Here is a 21332-nt window from a genome sequence, read left to right on the forward strand (position 1 = left end):
CAGAGCAACAGATGTGGTGCCTCCTTGTTTTCTCTGGTGGCCTCTTTTCTATCCTCTTGCCCACCCTCACCTTCATCCCATCAATGTTACCAGTTCCTCTAGAAATCTCATCTACCGCCACACTCTGGAAGAAGGCCCTCCAGGGTCCTGCCTTGGCTAATTTATTGCTTGCCTCCTTTACCATATTCTGTGATATTTCAGGTGCCAGACTTATAACTCAACAGAACAAGAAGCAAATTTTTTTTAAAAAGAGAAAAGAGCACATTAAAAATGCAAATACTTAGTTCTATGTGGTATCTACATGGGGCCTCCAAGAAAATGGGGCTCTAAGGACAATAACATAAAGGTTGGAGCTGAAAAGAAGAGAGTAGAGGGGTACTGAGGAATCCCCAGCACTGGAGGTTTTTAAAAAGTTCACCCAGCTCATCTAGCCTTCCTTCACAGTCTGGGGAAAGAAAAGGACACAGATAGGGACTGATTCTTCCACTCCTCAGACAGAAGATCTTTTTTAAGTCAGAAAAACACTGCTTGTTCCTTTCCATTCATTGCCCCAAGACCAGTGACAACCTGTGACACCACCACCCCTTTGCAGAGGTCTGAAGTCAGGTGAGATTATGGTTTTGGTTTGTATCTGAGAAAAAATTCTTCAGAGCTACAAGTACTGGGAACATGATTTTTCACCGAAAATGTAGAATGACCTTCCAAATTTTGATATCCGAGCCACCATGGAGCCCTGCTCACTGCCGGACGCTGGTGGGTGCTGACCACTGAGGCTGTCCTGCAGGTAAATCTGGAATGACTCCACATGCCTTCAACTCGGACTGTTACATTTCTTTTTCAGTGCAAGTTCAGTATGACACACAGAGAGACATTTATATTAACTGCAATTAAGCTCTATTAGACCTTTGATCTGCTACCATGTTGTAGTGTATAAATGAATACATAAAGGGAAAAAAAATAGAAAGTGAAATAATTATCTTCTCTGAGTTGCAAAACTGAATTTCAAGCTGTGCCCTTAGAGCAGTTTCATCACATTTTTAATTGAGCTAGCTTTTGTGTCAGGAAAAAGGGCTTTATTGGAAAAGATGAGGGAAAAGTAGAACAAAAGCTGATGTTTCATTAAACTGAGAAATGCCGTGAGCTTGAAACTGTGATCTTTAAAACTTGTGTATTAGGAAATCAAATTGCCAAATTGTTAGGTTTTGGGAAGTAAAACCTTAGTGTACTCAATGAGACCCACATTGGCAAGAAAAATACCAAGGCTGGTTTGGAGACCAATTTTTTAAAAAAATGTTGTGTTGAAAGGACAAAATTAAGCCAAGTGTGATGGTCAGCTATCTGGGAAAGTGAAAAAATCCTGATAGTCAGTCTGAAAAACAAACTCTTATTTTCCACAGCCAGATGAATCTGTCTGGTGCTTTCTTTCCAGAGAGGCACTGATGGAATTTATTGCTGGATACCTGAAGGACAACTGGAGCAGAGAGTGCCGACAAATGGAGAGCAGGGCTAGGGAGAAGGGCTGGGACAGTGGCGACATCATACAATCATAGGATGGTCTCACATTTTCTCTTCAGCCACACATATTAAGGGTCTAAACACCCTTCTCAGTCTCCTGGGTCAAGAAGGTAGGTATATGTAAAGGAAACTTGAAATACCATGAAACTCATCATCAAGTTGCAAGAATTGGCAAGACTGCTATAAGCCTGGCACTGCAAACTAGAGGCATAAAGTATCACACAGTTTTGAGCTTTATTTAATAGACACTTCACATCCAAATTATTAAGAACAATTTGAGATGAATGGTGTAGAAAAGTAAGAGCTTCTTCTTGTTAACATTGTATCTTTGAGCTCAATGAATGTGTGGAAATGCAAGGAGTTGTAGGGATGAAGTGTGGACCTTCTTCCAAATGTCACAGTAGGCTTAGGACAACTGCTCCTTCATTAAGACAGATGGATGGATCTTTGATAAAGCTTTTAAAGATAATCTGAAGAAAGTATTTAAAAATTGCTTTCTTGTGATTGTATCCTGTCTTTTCTTGCTCCTCATCCTCTGACAAATGAATTATTTTGCCTCTTGCAGTCATCCCCAAGGTCACCCAAATTTGTCATGTAAATAGCACAAAATGGCCAAATCATAAGACTCACTCTGCTTTGGGCTGGGAACCCAAGAGTTCAAGCTTTTGCGTCAAAGCAGTTTAAGTCCCCTGGCATAATCAAGAGCCAGTATGTAACTAGAATACAAACATACTACTTTAGTCCTGACTGAGGGGATTATGCAGGTGCTGAACAAGATTAACCTTTGATTGCTGTTGTAGAAACTCGGAAAGAAACACTGCTTTACCCCTCTAATAGCATTTTTACAGACACCTAAGAATTGGCTACCAAGTTTGCTATGGTGAAGCAATTGGGTTTTAATCATGTTCAATTAACTGATATGGTGAAGTAGTTGCTAAATACTTCTTAGAACCAGAAGCCACTGGAAAACATGTGAAAATCAAAGGTGAGTTAAGATGTTATCCTAAGTGTCCCTGCCCAGCCAGGCAGTGCAACCTCACACTGAAGGAACAGTTTAGGTCAGTTGTGTCATGGCAGAAGAGCCCTTAAAGTTCAGCCACCCTGGGACTAGGTCCCGAAGTGGTAAACCGTGAGCACTTTTTCTGCATTGACTAAAGTTAGCCTGGATACCTAGTCAACCCAGGTAAGAAAAAGACCAGCACCCCCATCCCATCACCACTGCCAACAAGTGGCCTCTAAATACTGTATTTTTAACTGGGTCATTTCCCAGATCTGGTTTAACGTGTAGGCAGCTCTTGACCTAGCTGAGAGGACAAAAACTTCTGGTGGAGGAGAGAAGGCAGGAGGGAGCGGGAGGGACATTGAGAGCCCTCATACTGCCCGTGCAGCTGGCAGAGGGGTGAGGCAAATCACTGGCCAACTGTGCTTCAGGAAGAAAAAAGCACTGCTCAAATTAGTTAAATCAGTGGAGCTGTCCTAAGTGGGTTCCCATATTTTAGAAAAAAAGTATACTGTGGCTATAGCTAACAATGCTTAGGAATCAACGTAACCTGCAACATTCACACACCAAAATGTGTTCTCACAAAGAACTGTTTAGTTAATTAAACGTATTTCTAAACTCGTTTCATCAAAGTTTATCATCCAGATCAGCATTTAATCTCTACATGTAGAAGCCAAGACTGGTTATAGGTCAGGGGAATTAACTGGGAGCGTTAAGGATTGAAAATCAAAGCGAGGAAGTGAAAGATTTCCTCCTAATGGGGACAGAGGCTTCTGGGATGTTTCCCAGGGGGACAGTTGCAAAAATGGCAAAGAGAGCAGGAAGAAAATCCCCAAACCGTTCAAGTGAAATCTGCCTCGGGATCTGACAGCGACTTGTCAGATGCTAGGAGCGGTTTATGTTTACTGGGACATTTGCACTGTGGAGCCACAGCATTTTGGGGGCATTTATTTTCTTGGCTTAAGTGCAGTTCTGACATGTCATCCAACCTCAACACCAACAGCCTAAGTTAATCTGGTACACTTTTCATTTGTAAATAAGATCGAAGCTTATGGCAAGGCAAAGAGAAGTAAAGCAAACAAAGCACGAAAAGAAACCCCACATCCCCCGAAAAAGCAAAAACTCGGACAGAATGGAGACAGAGTAAGAGGAATGTGTGTGAGCTTGACATATGCAGTTTATTCTGTCTAGGCTAAAACTAACAAGGCTTCCCTCTCATGTGCATAGAACTCGTGTCTTCGGTCCTCCTGCAGACAGACCAGGCCCCACCGAACGGCCGCTTTTGCCCTCAAATTTATTTGCAGGACTCTTGCTGGGTGGCTAACGAGAGCCCTGCTCATGTAGTAGACTAGCGCTGACACGTGGCTGGTGGCTTATTAAACAGACGTGCTACAATACTTTAGTTTCACCCCATTAGGCCGTAGCGTGATTCCTCAGGAGCCCTTGTGCAGCGCCATTGTGGGCTGCGGCCTTCCTCCCCACAAGTGGGTTGTTGTTGTTTTGTTGTTGTTGTTGTTGCCGTGCAGCAAACACCCAGTGGGTGCGAGCCTGTGTCTGGTTTTGACATGAAAAACATCTTTCCATTCAGCGTGGATTGGGGACAAAGCACTTTTAGCCCCCGTTAAAGGGCTCCCACAGAGGTCTTGGCCTGCCCCGGCCCCCGCCGCCTGGGCCCTCCCGCCCGTACCTGCCTCCTCGCCGCCCCAGAGGGGCCTGGGCTCCGGCTTGGGCGGCGGGTCTCCCTTGCCGTGGGGCTCCTTCGCCTGCAAAAGAGAGAGGGAACACATCAGGTCACGAGAACATCCTGTTGTGCTGGGTTATTGCTTTATAACCCTTCAGACCACAGCTATTTTTCCACCCGAAGAAAAACACAGGACCACAGAATTGCCTGGGTCGGAAGGGACCTTTCAGATCATCGAGTCCAACCATCAACCCAACACTGACAAAAAACACCACTAACCCATGTCCCTCAGCACCACGTCTGCCCGGCTTTTAAATACCTCCAGGGATGGTGACTCTGCCACTTCCCTGGGCAGCCTGTTCCAATGCTTAATAACCCTTTCCATGTAAAAATGTGTGAGGTGGCAGTGCAAGGCCCCTCTCCAGCTGTTCCTACGATCAGGGGCAAACTTACGAGGTGCCATCTTCCAGAAAAGAAAAGACCTCTGTGCTTTTACTGTACTTTCAATTACATTTTCCAAAGTGTTTTGTTTTTTTATTTTTGTTTATGTTTATTTTACACCTGTGGACCAGATGGTTAGCCCTGTTCTCCTGCCTTGGTCCTGCTGAGAGGGAGAAAGGGAAAGGCAGGGGCAGGCTGGGTCCCAACAGGGCTGTCTTCTGACATGGAGCTCTTTGCAGAGAGCCACTTTGCCCACTCTTTCATCCAGGGCAGGGACAGCCTTCATGAGGATGGGGTTTGGGGTAGGGGAGGCGCAGGTGATAATCCCTTCACATATCCTTGGGTAACACCAATGGTGGGGCTGCAGACCCCTGTTCCCCTCCGTCATTAACGCTTCATCCTCATCCCTGCTATTATGGTCCATCTACCTGCTTTCCCTCTGGACCTCTCTTATTCACACAAGAGGCTTGGATCAGAGCTGCACAACAATTTGGGAGAACTAGGAGTGTGACTGTCCTCTGGCATCACCTTCATAAGGGTACCAGCTGCTGGCCTCAGTGGTGCTGCTTCTGGGTGATAAACTGAGTGTGAGAATGAAGCCAGTCAGCAGGATCACACATTTGCTAACCCTGTCTGTCCCAAAGTGCTTCCCGGGCTTTCCATCCCACTGCAACGCTGCATCCAGCGTCAGGGTGGGAAGCAGCAGTCAAACGACAAATAAGGCACTGCAGAAGAAAAAGGTAAAGAATTCCCACTAGAATCACTGCACAGGCTTCTGTTAGTAAAAAGTTCTTATGTCCAACGACAGGAGAAATTTTCTCGCTAACGTCAAAACTTAAGTGCTTCTTTGTACAAATGCATCGTTCTCAAAGCCTGCAGTCCTGAAGGATTACAGAGTTCGTCAGTATGAGTCTGGGGCTCTGGTGAGCCACTCAAGCAGCGTTTTCAACTCTGATCTTTTCTGTGTTTCCAGTTTAAGAAATGCTGTCATTCAAAAGATTCCCCACTCAAATGGCAGCTTCACCCACCGTTACACACGCTCCAGAGAGGCGAGAAAATGGCTGGAAGATGCCCAAAATTGCAAAACATTGCAAAGGTGGCTCACTTTTCTGATGGCATATGTCTGACTATCTTAACTCAGGAGATTAAGTACATGATGAATAATAAGAAAGACATAGACATTCCAGACAGCCACTGTTTTAGCTACTGTAAAGCTCTGGGATTAAAGAGCCAGAGGGACTGTAGGAAAGAAGCAGCACAGGAATAAAAAGTAAGTGCGGGGTGAAGGGAGAGAAGGAGAGAAAGTGCTTAGTTTGATGCATTGCAGGCAGAACTGTGATTATGTCCTGAAGAATACAAGCTCAGAAAACACAGGGAAAAGCATTTAAGAAAAAACACACACTAGGCATGGATCCGTCCCTACAGAAAAGCACATCTTTACATATGTGCAAAACAATAAATGGCAGAGCCACCGTGTCAAGGACAGAAGTGTAATGTCCACAGTGCCCATGAGCAGAAGGCTGAAAGCTTAAAGCTGCAAACCCTGAACTCTATTCCTTAACAGAATCCAGTAAAAAGGGAAACTCTCAGTCATCCTGCCATGAAACAAAAGGCATCGCAGCCAAAGTTTGGCAAAGATGAAGGTCTGGGACCCTTTTAGTGGCCCCAGAGCTACAGTGATTGCCACACTGGACCACGGGCAACAAGTCCCAAGGAAGCAAATTTATGCTGAACAGGTGACGGGCTCACACAAAAAGGTAGGAAATCTAGTTTGAAATAGCTTGTGAAGCTCCTATAGCACTAAGTGTGTCCACTTTAATTGCATATCATATTGCTAACGTATACATCCATTGCAGTTATTTTCATCCTCCACCTTTTTTTCTCCTTTAATTGCTTCACGATTATCTGTGTTTACAACAGCACTTTAATCACGCCTTCCATTTTCATGTCTATGTTGTGGTTTCAATTGAGGTTCTCAAAAAGTCAGGCATCCCTAAGGAGAGCCCACTTGTTATTGTATGAAGGATGTTTCTTTTGTATGTTTTCCTGGATTTTTTTTCACATATTACCCTTTCAACTGAATAATCCATTCTCTGAATATGGGAATTTCACATGAAGTATAGGTGTTGCTGATTCTCACAACTTAACATATGAGAAAAAGTACAAGGCCACCGTATCCACAAAATAAAAAGTGTTTTGTGGGTGCTTTTTCTTTTTTAAGTTTTTTCCTCTTTATAATATTTGCACTGAACAAGCTTTGCTTTTTGTTTGTGGCAGTGAACGTGCTTATCATGGTGCTTGTAAAATGCTGGATTAAGTCTGTTTCCCAGCTGACATTGCCCAAGCCTAAAGATCAGTGAGGGGAAAGGAGACAAATAGTTTAACGCTAGCGGACCAAGTCTTTGTGCTAGCTGAGTACACTTCAGCTGCAGAAGATAAGACCTCAACAGGTCAAACACTTTAAAACAATATCCATACAATAGTGACTTGATGTAAAAAACAGCACATTCTCTCATCCTACGAAGCACAACTTCTCCCTTCTCTGATAATGTGACCCCGAAAGGCCCTGGTGAGCAGGATTGCTCCCTCTAAGCCTTGCCCTAGGAGCCAGCTGTGGAAAACTACAGCCTCCGATTTGCCAGAAGTAAACCATGTGGGAAGATCTATCTCCAAAGCAGAGTTTAAAGGCACTAAACAGTATCTTGGGATTACTCTGATCTCAGTGCCATTGGGAGAAGATAAAGGCAAGTACAAGTCAAAAGTTCGTATGTCAGTGCAAGCAACACTTGACTTGAAATACTGATTTTCGCTAGAATTCAGTGTGTTATATATTTTGTGCAAAGATGATGTTAAATACATGATCCTGCTTTTTCTTGGTTTAGAAACAGTAAAAAGGAAGCAGTATTTATGAACGCTTAATAAAGTAGCAGCTACCTCACTTCCTTCTCTATTCCTTTTGACATAGGCACACCATTCTCTTCAGCTGCAGCATCTCTTGGTGTGTCCTCAGCCTGGAGGCTGCCTGTAAAAGAAAGTCTGGAAAAGAGACAAGGTAGGCAGACTGGCTGCCTGTTCTTGCAGACTGTCTACACCTGTTCCCTGGTGTAGGCCAGGGAATGGGAAAGGTTGTTGAGATTCAAGTATTTGATGATATACTCTGAAAAAGCTCATCTTCCTCATGAGGAAGATGATCATCTTTTCTCATCTTCCAGCATGGGGATGGTTGAGGGCATCCAGACATTCGTACAAGTGCCTCCGTCCCATTGTGGGAGCCCCAGGGGAGCTGGGGGAATTGCTGTAACGTGGGGCCTGCATTCCTCCACTGTGCACAGTAAGGTGACATCGGGGGGGGACCGCCCCACCAAAAAGGAGACAGCTTAAAGAGGACCTGTTATTCTTTGAATAACAATGTTAGTAAGGCAGGTAACACTTCTGGTCTAGCAATGACCTCAGACTAATGCATGGGCATTTAATGTATAGCATCTAGCCAGTTCTCACCTGCCTTGCTGAACCAAAAGCCAGAGAAATGTGATCTGCCTCATTCATTGCAAAGGCAATTTAAACTCTGAAGCCTAATTTACACATCAACATTGTTAATTATTTCATTGCTGAACATCTTAACAGAAAGAGCTCATTAATGGCTGCATATTATGTTCACTTGAAAGGACATCAATACCAACAGTAGAAGCAGAATACATTATCTAGACTAAATACCAAAGCCGCTTTGTATTAAAAAGAAAAGATGTTGCTCACAGATGCCAAATGATACTCATTTATTAAAGTTATCTGCCTTCGCTGCTGTTTTGTGGAGTCCTACAGAGGATCTACCCTATTCAGCAAGACCCAGCCTTGGGATCCAGCATATTTTTGCTACTGGGATGACAATGAATATCTTGTTTTCACTTGAGGTTCTCAATTATCCAAATAAGTCACTGAGTTCTTTATGACACTTAACATATCCAAATTTATGGCTCCATTCCTGTAGACAGTCTTTTCCAATAAAGACAATATCAGGACGTGACAGGGCTGAGCATACATTGGCTCTGTGTATTGTGTTTGTGAAATGCTCACCTAAAGTGAAAAGATTAATAAAGTTGACCCTCAAATGTCTATAATCAGGCTTTAAATCTAGTTATCCATTGAAATGAATGGGAGCCATCCACATTTCTCTTGATGCAACTGCTTCAGCACTGCTGAAGTCTCCTCGGTGTTATCCAAGCCAAGGTCTTAAGCAGATACCAAAAGACTACCACCGTGCCTAGTACCCAGGAAGGGCTGTCACCACTTCTGGTGACCACAGTCGTCTGCAGCTTCTGAAATAAGAGCAGGTTGGACTGCCCTGTGCTGGTGTTCAAAGCAGGAACCTCAGGTGAGTTTGAAATCTGAAGCTGCCTAGACCAGGACATGGCTATTGTAGCTTCTTACTGGCAGGTTCTCCCAGGCTGGCTGTGACAGAATATTCAGAGGTTTATTCCCTTCACCCTTCAGCTTCTCTCCTGCTGCACTCTTGGCAGGTGGGCTGATTTTCCTTTTGTGGGAGGTATAGTTTTTCAAGACACGGAGATAAGACTGCATGCACCTGTATAAAGCAAGATGTGAAGAAGAAGTCTGGAGTAGAGGACCATAGGCAGGATGTGGATTTATTTTTCTCTCAGCAGAAGAGAGTTGCCTAGCTCTATAAAATGCCTTTTTTTTTTTTTTTCTCCAGAACTGCCACAATATAGTGGGATCAGAAGGATTCTTTTCCAAGGAGAAGCACCAAGAATGACAAGAATAATGTTCTTCAACTGTATGAGAGATTTATTCAAATAATTTCCTATCACATCTTTGCTATATAACAAAAAAGCATTTGGCATAGGTGCTTGTAATTGGAAAAAAATGTCCTTCATTCATAAAAGGAATCTTTTATTCAGGCTGCAGCTTTAATTTTCGCTAAATATTGTGGCTTTGCCTTGGCGATTGTCAAATTGTGGGAGACCTTATTATTTGTGACAAGGTTTTGTTCTACTGAGCTTATCAGGGAAGCGAGAACCAGATAGTATTGCTGCCCTAAAAACTCACTAAAAACAGAGCACAAAAGACTGCCTTTGGATCTGATAGGATAATTACTAACTGCATAAGGTTTTGTAAAACTTGCAGCTGATCAGTTCAGGTCCAAGCTGTTTGTGAGTAGCTCCCATCTAAGCTGCAAAAACATAAGCCTCTTCCAGAGCTCCCTTCACCATTGCCAGCTGTAGCTGCATCACCCACTCGATTACTGAGAGAGTCCTTCCTCTTGTATAAACAGAGTCATGGAGCAAGCGGGTGCAGCAGTGAAAATCAATGCTTTACTTCTTTGCACTTGCATGAGATTACCCAGAATCCCAGAATCACAGAATGATATGAACTTGGAAGTGACCTCTGGAGATCATCTAGTCCAACCCCCTGCCAGAGCAGGGTCACACAGAGCAGGTTGCACAGGAACGTGTCCAGGCGGGTTTGGAATGTCTCCAGAGGAAACTCCACCACCTCTCTGGGCAGCCTCTTCCAGGGCTCTGCCACCCTCAAAGGAAAGAAGTTCCTCCTCATGTTTAGATGGAACTTCTTCAAGTTTGTGCCTATTTCTTCTTGTCCTGTCCCTGGGCACCACTGAAAGAAGACTGGCCCCATCCTCCTGACACCCACCCTTTAAGTATTTATAGGCATTGATCAGATCCCCCCTCAGTCTTCTCTTCTCCAGACTAAAAAGACCCAAGTCCCTCAGCCTCTCCTCGTAAGGGAGATGCTCCAGGCCCCTAATCATGCTTCACCTATGCTTTCTGTAGAAAAGGACTGCACCAGTCCACATACTGCATATAAATGTTTGTGTAATAAAGGCCTTTTGGATTGCTCATTATCAAGCAGCCAGCAGCTTTTGTTAAGTGGTGAAAATAAGAGAGTGTTGAACAGAAAATAATAAAAAAATAAAACAAAAAGCACCACATTTTACTCTGGTAAACTCTTAATTTAAAAGTTCACTGAAACCAGAATATTAGATCTAAGACTTCTTCCCTCAGATATTGAAAGAGCTTGAGTTAGGACCCAGACTCATATCTGTGTTTTGCTCCATGGGGCTAAATAGGAGTCCGGAGGCCAAACCATGCAGAATAGTGAGGAAACTCAGGGGCGTGTGTGAATTTGGAGTTGTAGTTGCAATGACCGTAGAGTCAGAAGTAGCTGGTACAATGATCTTGTCTGATATTCCGCATAATGCGGGTACAGAATCTTACCAGGTTTATTGATACCTCACCCCCATCACCTCTGGCATCACGTCATATCTCGTTTTGAGTTCAGGATTTCCAGTGATGGAAAATCCACCCTTTCTTATATGAGTTATTTGTTCAACACGTTTTTCACCTTTTTTTTTTTCCTTAATGATTGATTTTGCTTGATCTGCCAGTCACAGCATACTTTTATGTCTTTTCTTTGGAGACCTTTGTGTTACCAGTAGCTGCTCCACCAGGGAGATATTTGTAGGCCACGGTCAAGTTCCCTCTTGTTTTTGATGAAGTCATCATAGCCTTTAACATTTCTCACTGAGGGTTAAACAATCTTGCATTTGGCGTAAGGAAAAAACACACACGGTTCCTACAAAGTAGCAAACAGAGCTATAAATTTGAGCCCTTGCAGATGGCTCACAATAACATGTACCTACATCCTAAATCAAGTTCAGAAAAAAAATAATTAATTAATGAATGTTAGCTCTGTTTTCCAAAATAACACAAAGTGTTAGAGAAATGGAGTTCATGTCTAGACTATCAAAAATATGATTTATTGCCATTTTTCTCTTTTTATGTAGATTTTAGCAGATCAATCTAAAGACTACAATTTAACTATCACAAACAAACTGGTGCATCATATCCTATAATACAAGTGATAAACTGTGCTTGAAATAATTTTGAGTGTGAAGTTTAACTCTCGTAAGTAGCACAGTGGAGTTAAAAAAGTAGCCGTATGCAGAGCTGACACAACACTTGCAATGAAGGAGGTATGTTAATAAGAGAGGACAGAGCTGCCACTGGTTCGTAGGGTCCCTTGGAGCTGTGGATACTTCTCTTTTTTTCCAGGAATCAGCCTGAAAGTGTCATAAGACTGGACTTTCTAGTCCTTGCTGGTTCTAACCAGAGCAGAGTCATGCAGTTGTACATTATCCTGCTCTCATCCACAATGAGTGCAGGGAAACGAACGTTAACTGAATTTACTTCAGGTTTGGTTTAAGATTTGGGCAAAGGTTGGGGTCAGCTCTCACTAGCTCTCTGCTCTGGGTGTCGAAGCCTCAGAAATAATCGGTGACCCTTGCGTGTCCCCTGCTCGCTTTGAACCGCTTCTGGCCTGAGCAAGGAGCATTTTTCCATGGATGAGCAAGTGAGACGTCTCAGCAACAAACACGTACCGATGGTGATAGTTGTGCTCTGGCTGCTCAGTCACAGGGCACAGATTGCCAGGGAGAAGACGATACTGGATCTTCCTTCAGATACCAAGTGCACTTTCTGTGTAGGCAGTTTATTGACCCTCTAAGACTATACCCTCATTCTATCCTCGGCACCACTGTAGAAAACTAGTTGCAATATTGTGTTGTTCTCTATTTTTCTGTACCTGGGAAGAAATAAAAGCAGTGACCACTCGTGCAGTGATGGATGCCTTCCACAAGCCAGAGACAAACGATAATAAGTGACGTCTTGAAGTACCGAGCCTAAGGATTAATTGGATAATTATTATCTCCATTTTACAGATGGAAAATCTAAATAACAAAGAGTTTGAAGACTTGTTCAAACTTAAATCTCAGTTCAAAGAATCTAGAATAGACTAGTTCCTAATCCTCCAATTAAATTTCATGATGAAGTGGTACTCCCTAATACATTCTTACATAAGTATGACAATCAGCTTACACATACAGTGGTGTTTATACCGATGGAGATGCCCTTTTTTCTGCATATTTTCTTGATACTCATCAAGCACTTGGGGATCCTTTTTTCAAGGTGTGTGGTTCTGCCATATATTCAGATACAAAGAGACTGCACTCTGTTAAGAGAGACAGTGGATCTCAAAAGCCACCAACAGGACTAACAAGCCTTCAAAACTTCACGTTTTGCTCAGAAACAAGGGTGAATTACTCAGGAACAGAGATAAAGTTGTTTCTGAATGATTACTTCTCTTGCAGCTCAGTTCCAGGTCTTTGCAGCTTGGTGAGAGGAAGGTGAAGGATAACGGCTGTGATCGTGTGCGGGGCCCACACTGAGCCAGCTGTGATTTGTGGCTGAGAGAAACAGGACCAAGTTATCTGAGGGGTGCTGTGGGTTCTATAGGTTTTCCTTGGAGTGATAGTGGCCAGGTTTCCAGTTCTGGCCCCAAAGGCAGCCATAGCCTAACCCCTTTTACAGCCCCTTTCCCTGTGCAGTGTGGGGAGCTTTCTACACACATCTTGAGCCCTGTGTACAAGGACACTGGCTGGCAAATCCCTTAATGTCCTCTGAAACACAAAGGTATTTATACAGGAAGAGGAGCGAAGATGCTCGACTGAAGAACAGAAGGTGAGGACGATGGAGGAGCAGACAAGTACCTTGACCAACCAGTAGCAAATACACAGAGCTCCCATCGACTGTCCTTCTGTATCAAGACTTCCATTTACATTGCTCGAGACATATATATCCCGAGGAAGCCAAATGGCCTTTGCTATATAGACAACTTTGATCTCCCACTAACTTTGAAGCATTGTATTTTCATAATACTGTAGTTCAGTGTCACAACAGCAAGGTCAAGCACATATTTTTATAAGAAAAGACTATTTGTTGCGCATGAATTAACTTGCTGTACCTAGGTTTAATCCTTTTTTTATTAGTACCTGATTGTTCTCCCTTTCATTTTCCCTGCTAAGGAATCATTTGACCTGAAAATAAAAAGGAAATGAGGCTGGTTAGAAGCAAAGGGTTTTCAGTGAGTCGCTGTCTACCTGTGCTATACTTTAAATCATATTTCCATTAATTTCTGGCAGCTCAATGACATAGCAAGGGACCGATCCCGTTCTCTGTTTAAGACAACAGAAAATCTCATTCCATCTTCAGGGTTCACCTCTTGGGGAAAAGCAAAATGAAAGGACACATTCTGGCTGGCACAGGCAATACTTTTGTTCACAGAGAATGTGAGAAATCAATCGACATTGTAGCTGCCTGACCTCTGTTACAAACATCTGCAGAGAAAGCAGGCAAATTAGCAAAATGTGACCCTTTTTTTTGCTTAGGTTCATTTAAGGTTGCAACGTTAGTTACACGTGTGTTCAGAGGAAGAGATGAAGCACAGCTTTATTTCCATCATCGGCGTTGAGATGCACAGGGGATAGAAATGGATGTCTGCATGATGCCACCTCTCTCTGCTGTGTGTGTGCAAAACTTCAAATGGAATTGCATGCAACTATTAGGAGCCCGTGTTATCCTACACCCACATTTTGCAAGAGGCGGTGGAGGTGGAGTGATACTGGCCTGATAATGAGGGCTGTGGTTGTTGTTTGCCATTTAGAAACAGGAACAGAAACTGAAATAACTTGAGCAAATAGGCTCTGGCTATGTCAAGGGGCGTGATTAGTTCTTATCGGTGGGTTTCTTCTGGCGCTCTGTGTGGCCGCAAAAGTACTTGTGACATCCTTTGTGTGACTTTGGTATGGGCTCACCCGGCATTAGCAAAACTGGGATTGTTTTCCAGCGCTTTCCCGAGTCTGGCCAGCCAGGCAGCATAGGTGCCCAGCACCCTATCCCTCCCCGCTCTTGCTGTCAGCCACCTTGCTTCCAACACAGCACATATGTATGTTAATATAAACATACATGTTGGCATTAAGACATGAATTGGGCGTATTGTTGCTGCAGATAAACTCTAAAACTTCATTCTAGCCCAGAAATAAATCGAGCTACAAAGTTCTGGACAAACATACTTCTTATCTGGCTTGATGTTGTTTACGCTGGTCAGCCGTGCCATGCAGCAGTATCCAGTTTGGCTGGAACCTTGTTTAAATCAGATTTAAATCCAATTTCTTTGCTCCAGTTCCCATCCACAAGATGAGCTTTAAGGGAGGAATGAATGGGGCCTGTGTGGTCCTTGCAGTCTGGCTTTGCCTTTGCAAAGGGTCTTATTTCTGAACATTTTCCAGTTTGATATTTGATGGTGTGACTATTAACAAGACTTGGTCTTGCACAAAGTGTCTGGCACATGGTGGCCAAAGGTTTGACGTAAAGGTTCAGTAGTGATTAACACTCAATTACTCGCCCGTCTACTGAGCATATACGTTGGCATTTAGCCTCTGCTGCTCTGGGCTGTCTCTAGCCTTAAGTCTTGAGGAGAAAGAGAAGAACAAGGGACATTTCACTGTTTATTGCACATCGTAAAAGCACCAAACCAGGTCTTTTGGATGTCTTTTGGATGGATCTTTTCTCTCCCAACTCACTTTATCTCTAGTCATAGCATCAAGAGAAACAGGGGGCTCGTTAAATTGGAAAATATTTAACACACATCTCGGCGTAAACAGTCATTGCAGCGCTGGAAGGCAGTGCTCACGGTACAAGTATTTGCTTGCATTCAGAGTTACCTCATCAGATACGGGAATGCTGGTTGGTTGCGAGCACTTTCCCAGCTATGTATCTCTCCGATGAAAGTTCCCAGTTGTGCTTAGAGAGTCAGAGATTCTGTTTTTCCCTTCCTTCAAAAGATCTGTACAACCTGCAGGTGGTCTTCTTCCCAGCAGTCCACAGAACTTTAAAGCAGATTTAGCATAATCAGCCTTCCATCATTAGCACTGAGGCCATCATCAGAATTAATTGATTTATGAAAAGATAGAATATGACCCTAACCCACCCAAATTTGGCCACAATCAAGCTGGAGCCAAACAGATTTTGAGGCTGTGACAGAATTGAACAAGTCTAATACCATCAGCTCTCACCACAAGCCTGCTGCCAAGACACAGAAGATTCCAAACTAAGTATACACAGCAGTTTCACTGAAAGAAAAAATAATACTGACAAATGTTCTATGAAGGCACTAGCACAATTATTTTTTTTTCATAAAGTTCTTTGCAAAACTTAGAAAGGGGTGACATCTTCTAAAGATCTTCTGCCGGCTGGTAAAGGAAACTGGAATAGACTTCCATATCTACAAATACTCCTTTAGGTCTGATTTCCACTCTTCTCGATATTGCTGGAATGAAATGTGGGGAAGCGTCAGGCTGCTAATGGGATACATGGCACTGATACAATCTGAGTTTTGCAGCAAGAGATTTGGAGAGTGTCCAAATTGCCTTTTTTCCTGTTCTCCTCCAGTTATAGGCTGGGGCAAGAGGTTGGTCCAGCACAGTCTTCAGCATGTGCTAATGTAATAAAACCACAGATTCACAGCCTACAGTAGCAAATCCATAGCTGTCAGAGAACAAAGGGGCTCAAGATTGCAAACATTTCCACCACAGGCAACCCTGGGAGGACAAGGAGGAGCCAGATCTGTCGGTGGAGTATCTCCTGAATTGGATGTGAAAAGCCCCTCCAAAAGCAGAGGCAGAGCCCTGGCCTGAAACCGTGGGAGTGGGCTGTAACCAGCTCAGGAAATGGCCAGTTTGCAGCCGGGTTTCATGTTCCAGTTGTGCCTGTAATGCAGGATCCTACAAGAGGCACATTGTAAAGGAGGAACTACCTGAGCATAACAGCCTTTTATGATGTTCTTCCCACGTCTTCCAGGGATTAACGCCCAGTTACTTCTTTTCAAAGAGTCCTCCCCAAACCATAGAGTGTGGCAAGCATGAAGTAGCCCTTATCAGGGTGGAAAGTTACTCTGCAGTTCCTATGGGAAGTGATCTCCTGAACGTGTGATGTGTCAACAGCTGTATAACCTGCGATAAGGACTTTGCTTGCTGCACGGTTGTGTCAGCCCCTTTTCACGTGGCTTTCAGAAGCCGATGTGGTAACAAAACCCTGCTCTTCTTGCACGTGGAGCGATCACACCCATTGCCACAGTATTGGCAGAAATTTTTTCTATTTTCTCTTCAGGACAAAATTGCATTGATCAGAGTTGAAGAATTTTAAATTCCCCTCCCCTTCCATGCGGTTGCTGTATTGTCTGAAGGGAATTTAAACCAAAGGAAGTCAGTGAAAACTAGTTATAACTAAATAATTTTGCTTCAGAGCAGATGCTCCCTTTTCATAGTATTGCCTTGTGCGCTCCTAGAGAGGGGAAGATGCAGAGAGAGTATTTCCTTTTAAAATTTGTCATCCCTGAAGGTCACTGCCAAATAGCTTAAATGCCTCCTTTTGCAAAGTGGGTTTTCTGAGACACAATGAGACAGTGCCCTCTGGTAAGTGCAGCAAACTATAGGATTTTACTCAAAGTCCAGGTATTTCCCACAGAGGTGCATGGGTTTAAAACTTAAAGAGGGGAGATTTAGATTAGGTTTTAGGAAGAAATTCTTTCCTGTGAGGGTGGTGAGACACTGGAAGAGGTTGCCCAGAGAAGCTGTGGCTGCCCCATCCCTGGAGGGGTTCGAGGCCAGGCTGGATGGGGCTTTGAGCAACCTGGTCTGGTGGGAGGTGTCCCTGCCCATGGCAGGGGGTTGGAACCGGATGATCTTTAAGCTCCCTTCCAACCCAAATCATTCTGTGATTTTATAATGAGCAAGAGTTCCTAGAGGCACCACCAGCTCCAAGTGCCCAGGCTTCTGAGATCCTGGCCTGAGGTCCTACACAGTTCCTGGCACGTGAGGGGTGCTTCTTACCCACCTACTACAATGTTTTCAAAGAATAGCTCGGTGTGTGTCCAAGAGCCAAAAATTACTGGTCACTTCTGACAACTTAGCCAGTCAATGTACATAATCAAACCAAATATTTATATAAAACATTGCATTGACACATCAGGAATGTATTAAGCATAGTTTACTGACATGCTGAATTTAAAAAAAAGAAAGCTACCTTCAGATACAGCTGGAACTGAAAACCTAGTAGCATTTCAGTGATGTATGACAATATGAAAGCAAAGTGAAACAGAAATAGAGTGGAAACTCCAGATTTCCAATTCTGACAAAAACAACTGGTGATTGAAGTAAGGTACACAGATTTCTGAAATTCTTCCAGTTATATTAATCGGATTTTAAAGATACTTTTCTTTTCAGATAGATGATATTTATCTTGACAGAGTCTTACTGAACAGTTTCATTGTTTCATGCATTTCCCTTTGGTCCTTTGAAAAGAAAGCAAGTTTGTTCTTTTCATCTGTAGCCATTCCCTCAGTAGCTGTCATTTATTATGTAGAAAAAAAGGATTGCGTTGCATTTCTGTATGCATTTGGCTTTGCATGCAGCTATATTTTTCTTTGAGTAGATGTATCTTGGGGCTTGGGGAATTGTTTTGATGAAAGGGCCGCTTTTTAAGCCAAAATATCTTTATCTCTTAAAAAGCCCCAGTTCCTGTGGGCTAGATTTTTTTTAAAAAAGAAACCCTTAAGAAATCAAATGTCATCATCTTAATAATACTGGCTTTTAGTCATGTTTTCTAGGGTAAAACCTGCAACTCTAGCTATAAAAGTACCTCCGCAGGTACCTCTTTAGCAGCACTGGATGCTTCATATTAAGAGTAACAACAGCCAGTACACTGACAATAGAGGGGGAAATCTGTTCACATTAGCTTCTAGTGCCTTCCTTTCAATAGAGGAGTTTTGAAAAGCATCTCAAGGACATCAATCCCTGCTTTTATCTAATAGCTCAGGCCTGACAACAAATGCTCCAGTTGAGACGGGTATTTTTTTAATGCCTTTCCAAACTAGAGAAATCAAATCCTGCTTTCCATGTGGCTGCCTGAAATAAAGTTACATACCTGGTGGTAAAACTCGGCCGCTCTCAAGAATCAGGCCTTTGGGAAGCAGAGAGGAGCTGTAGCTCTCCTTCTCAGCTATGACAATGCTTCATCCTGCAACTCCTTAACACAGAAATAATCCTTGCAGCCATGAGTAGAGCCCAGGAACCATCCAACCTGAAAGGGTGTTCAGGCTGCCCAGGGAGATATTCACAGTATCCTCCACTTCCACCTAAACAAGCTCTTTAATGAGGAGTAGTTAGAAGATGCTTTGGGAGTAGAGAGCTGTTTGTTTCCCCACCACCATCAGATTTGAAAAGGTATCTAAATTACAGTTTCTGCTTTCCTCAGACTTCCACTTCACGCTTTCAGCAATAATATGGGGGAGGCACCCACTCTTAGCAGCTCTTCTTCTTATCTTTCATTATCTTTCAAGAGCAATAGTGAATCCTGCTGCATTCTCTTCAAGATCGTTCTTTCATGCTGATGCTTCTTCATGGCTTAGGGCAACACATCTAGCCTCTTTTTGTGTTTTCTACTTTCTTGCTCGGCACTATTCTGGAGCACCTAAGTCTGTCTGCAACGTAGAAGACTTAAGTATTGTATCTTGCCCAGAGAAGCTGTGGCTGCCCCATCCCTGGAGGGGTTCAAGGCCAGGCTGGATGGGGCTTTGAGCAACCTGCTCTAGTGGAGGTGTCCCTGCCCATGGCAGGGGGATGGAACTGGATGATCTTTAAGGTCCCTTCCAACCCAAACCATTCCATGATTAACTGTAGGCAATAGATTCTACTCCAGAAGGCAGGTGTTGTCATCAGGTGCTATCACACCAAACACATTTGTGGGGGTTTTTGTTTTGGTGTTGGGTTTTTTAGGTTTTTTTTTTGTTTGAATTGGATTTTTTTGTTTGTTTTTGGTTATGCTGTGGTTTTGTTTTTTTTTTTTTTTATGTGTGTGTGATTTTAATTCTGTCTGTAAATCCATTTATCTGCAAAGAGAAGAAAATTCTTGTTCCATGGGAAAGCAATACCCTGCATGGTTTCACATGACAGCTCACTGCTAAGGATTTCTTAATTAGAAGGGTTTGGATTAATTTTCTGTTTCTTAAAACTGGACATTTCTAATCTATAGAAGTCCCATGGGCCTGACTCCCTCTTATTCCAGACATCAGATGGGATGACAGCCCCATACAGAGCTCTTTATCAGGAAAATGTCCTTTTTTCCCCTCCAAAATTATTTCCCCAACTTATGCAAAGCTAGGGAAGGATATTAAAACCAGTGCCTTCTTTGTCAGTAAGGCTCCAAAATAATTTTGAAAGAGTGTAATTGAGTCTGAGTAGGTTTTTTTTTGTTGTAATGGTAATGTCAATATGGTGTGACACAATATAGGCCATACAAACTCTTTTTGCAGCTGCACTGCTGCTTTGGAAATAATTATTTTTCCATTAATGCAAATGGTCCAAAAAGTCAACTTATCATGCATCTCTCAAATCCAGGGAGTGCATTACAAAAACTCTTTTAGAACATCCTGTGCTGACTATTTAGAGGAGGGGGGGAAAGATTTTACAAAATGGAAAGGGTATAATTGGATACAGAGCAAGTATAGTGTATTAAGATAGGAGACTCCGAGGAGTCCTGGGATCTGGGAATTGCATTAAATTACCTTAAATGAGCAGCATGCACTGTATTAACTAACATTATAATAGGATTTACAGAATGCATGACTTTACTATGGAGGTCTCAGCCAATTATAACCTCTTTGTGCAAAGAGGAAAATTCTACATAAAAGGTTAGCTGGAAGTTCTAGACAGAAAAATATAGTGATACTTATTTATAAACTGCAAAGGAATGCAAAAGTGACAATGCTCGGATGAGAACAAAATTACTCACTGCGTTACTCAGACTGATCATGACATTTGGGATGTCTTGCGATATCTGTGTCTTCTTGGGACAGACAGACCGGTGCATATAGAGTAGCCAGAGCAAGAAACAAGCTTTTCTTTATGGAACTTGTTTTTGGGTCAGAGATACACTTTTTTTTGAGAGAAATGACATACGCGACTAACTCTTGCCAATCCTGAAGAGCACAGTCTAGGCAGGCTGTGAAATCACCCTTGGTGGAGAGGAGGAAACACAAATTGGCCAGGGGAGGACCTCTTTAGGAACGGGAAAGTCAAGCTCTTCCCTCTGCTCCACATGGTCCTGCTGGTGACATGGCCCTGGCCCTGGCCAGGTGGCAGAGGTGGCTCTGCATCCCCTCCTGTCCTCTGCATCCCCCCCCATCTTTCTGCAGCCCTGGACTCCCTGACCGTGTTATAACACGGCTTTATTGCTCCTTTGTGTTTGGATTTGGTTTTAAGTCATAATCAGCTCTTTTACAGACCTAGTCTCTAGCTGTCTGTGTATGGTCTTATGCATGCTGGATGTGAGAGAGTTGTTTTATCTTCCGTGCTGTTGCTCTTTAAGAGGGGAGTATTAATTGCCTGTCAGATTGTTTTATGACCTTGTCACACAATGCAACAGACTCCTTTATTTATCTACTATGAAGCACTGAATTATCTTCAAAATGAGCTGAAGCGATGATTACAAGATGGGCAATAAACAGGTTAAAATCAAACTCCAATCGAGGAGAGGAACTCCAGTTGTCCCTACTAAATATAACCTTTGAAGACCAAACGGATTTAACACAACGTTAGGCTGTAAAAAATACATTCTTTTCAAACAAAAGTATTTTTTGACTGGTTTTGCTCACCTTCTTTGACGTCAGGCACTAAGTATTGTCTGAAGCAGGAGAAACAGAGAACATTGTTCCATTCTAGTAAGCAAATCTCTTGACCTTATGTGTCTGACCACTTGCTAATCAGAAACG

General features: G+C 43.0%; 1 protein-coding gene across 1 annotated transcript in view; it reads right to left on the reverse strand.

Annotated features, from left to right (window-relative positions):
* The window catches only part of SGK1 (serum/glucocorticoid regulated kinase 1), an 87611-nt gene that overhangs the window by 29196 nt on the left and 37083 nt on the right, over positions 1–21332 (reverse strand). The window contains exon 3 of the mRNA XM_074144428.1: positions 4203–4278. Coding sequence (XP_074000529.1) covers positions 4203–4278 — 76 coding nt within the window. The remainder of the gene's footprint in view (positions 1–4202; positions 4279–21332) is intronic.

This window comes from Numenius arquata, chromosome 2 (genome assembly GCF_964106895.1).
Source record: "Numenius arquata chromosome 2, bNumArq3.hap1.1, whole genome shotgun sequence".
Taxonomy (NCBI): Eukaryota; Metazoa; Chordata; class Aves; order Charadriiformes; family Scolopacidae; genus Numenius; species Numenius arquata.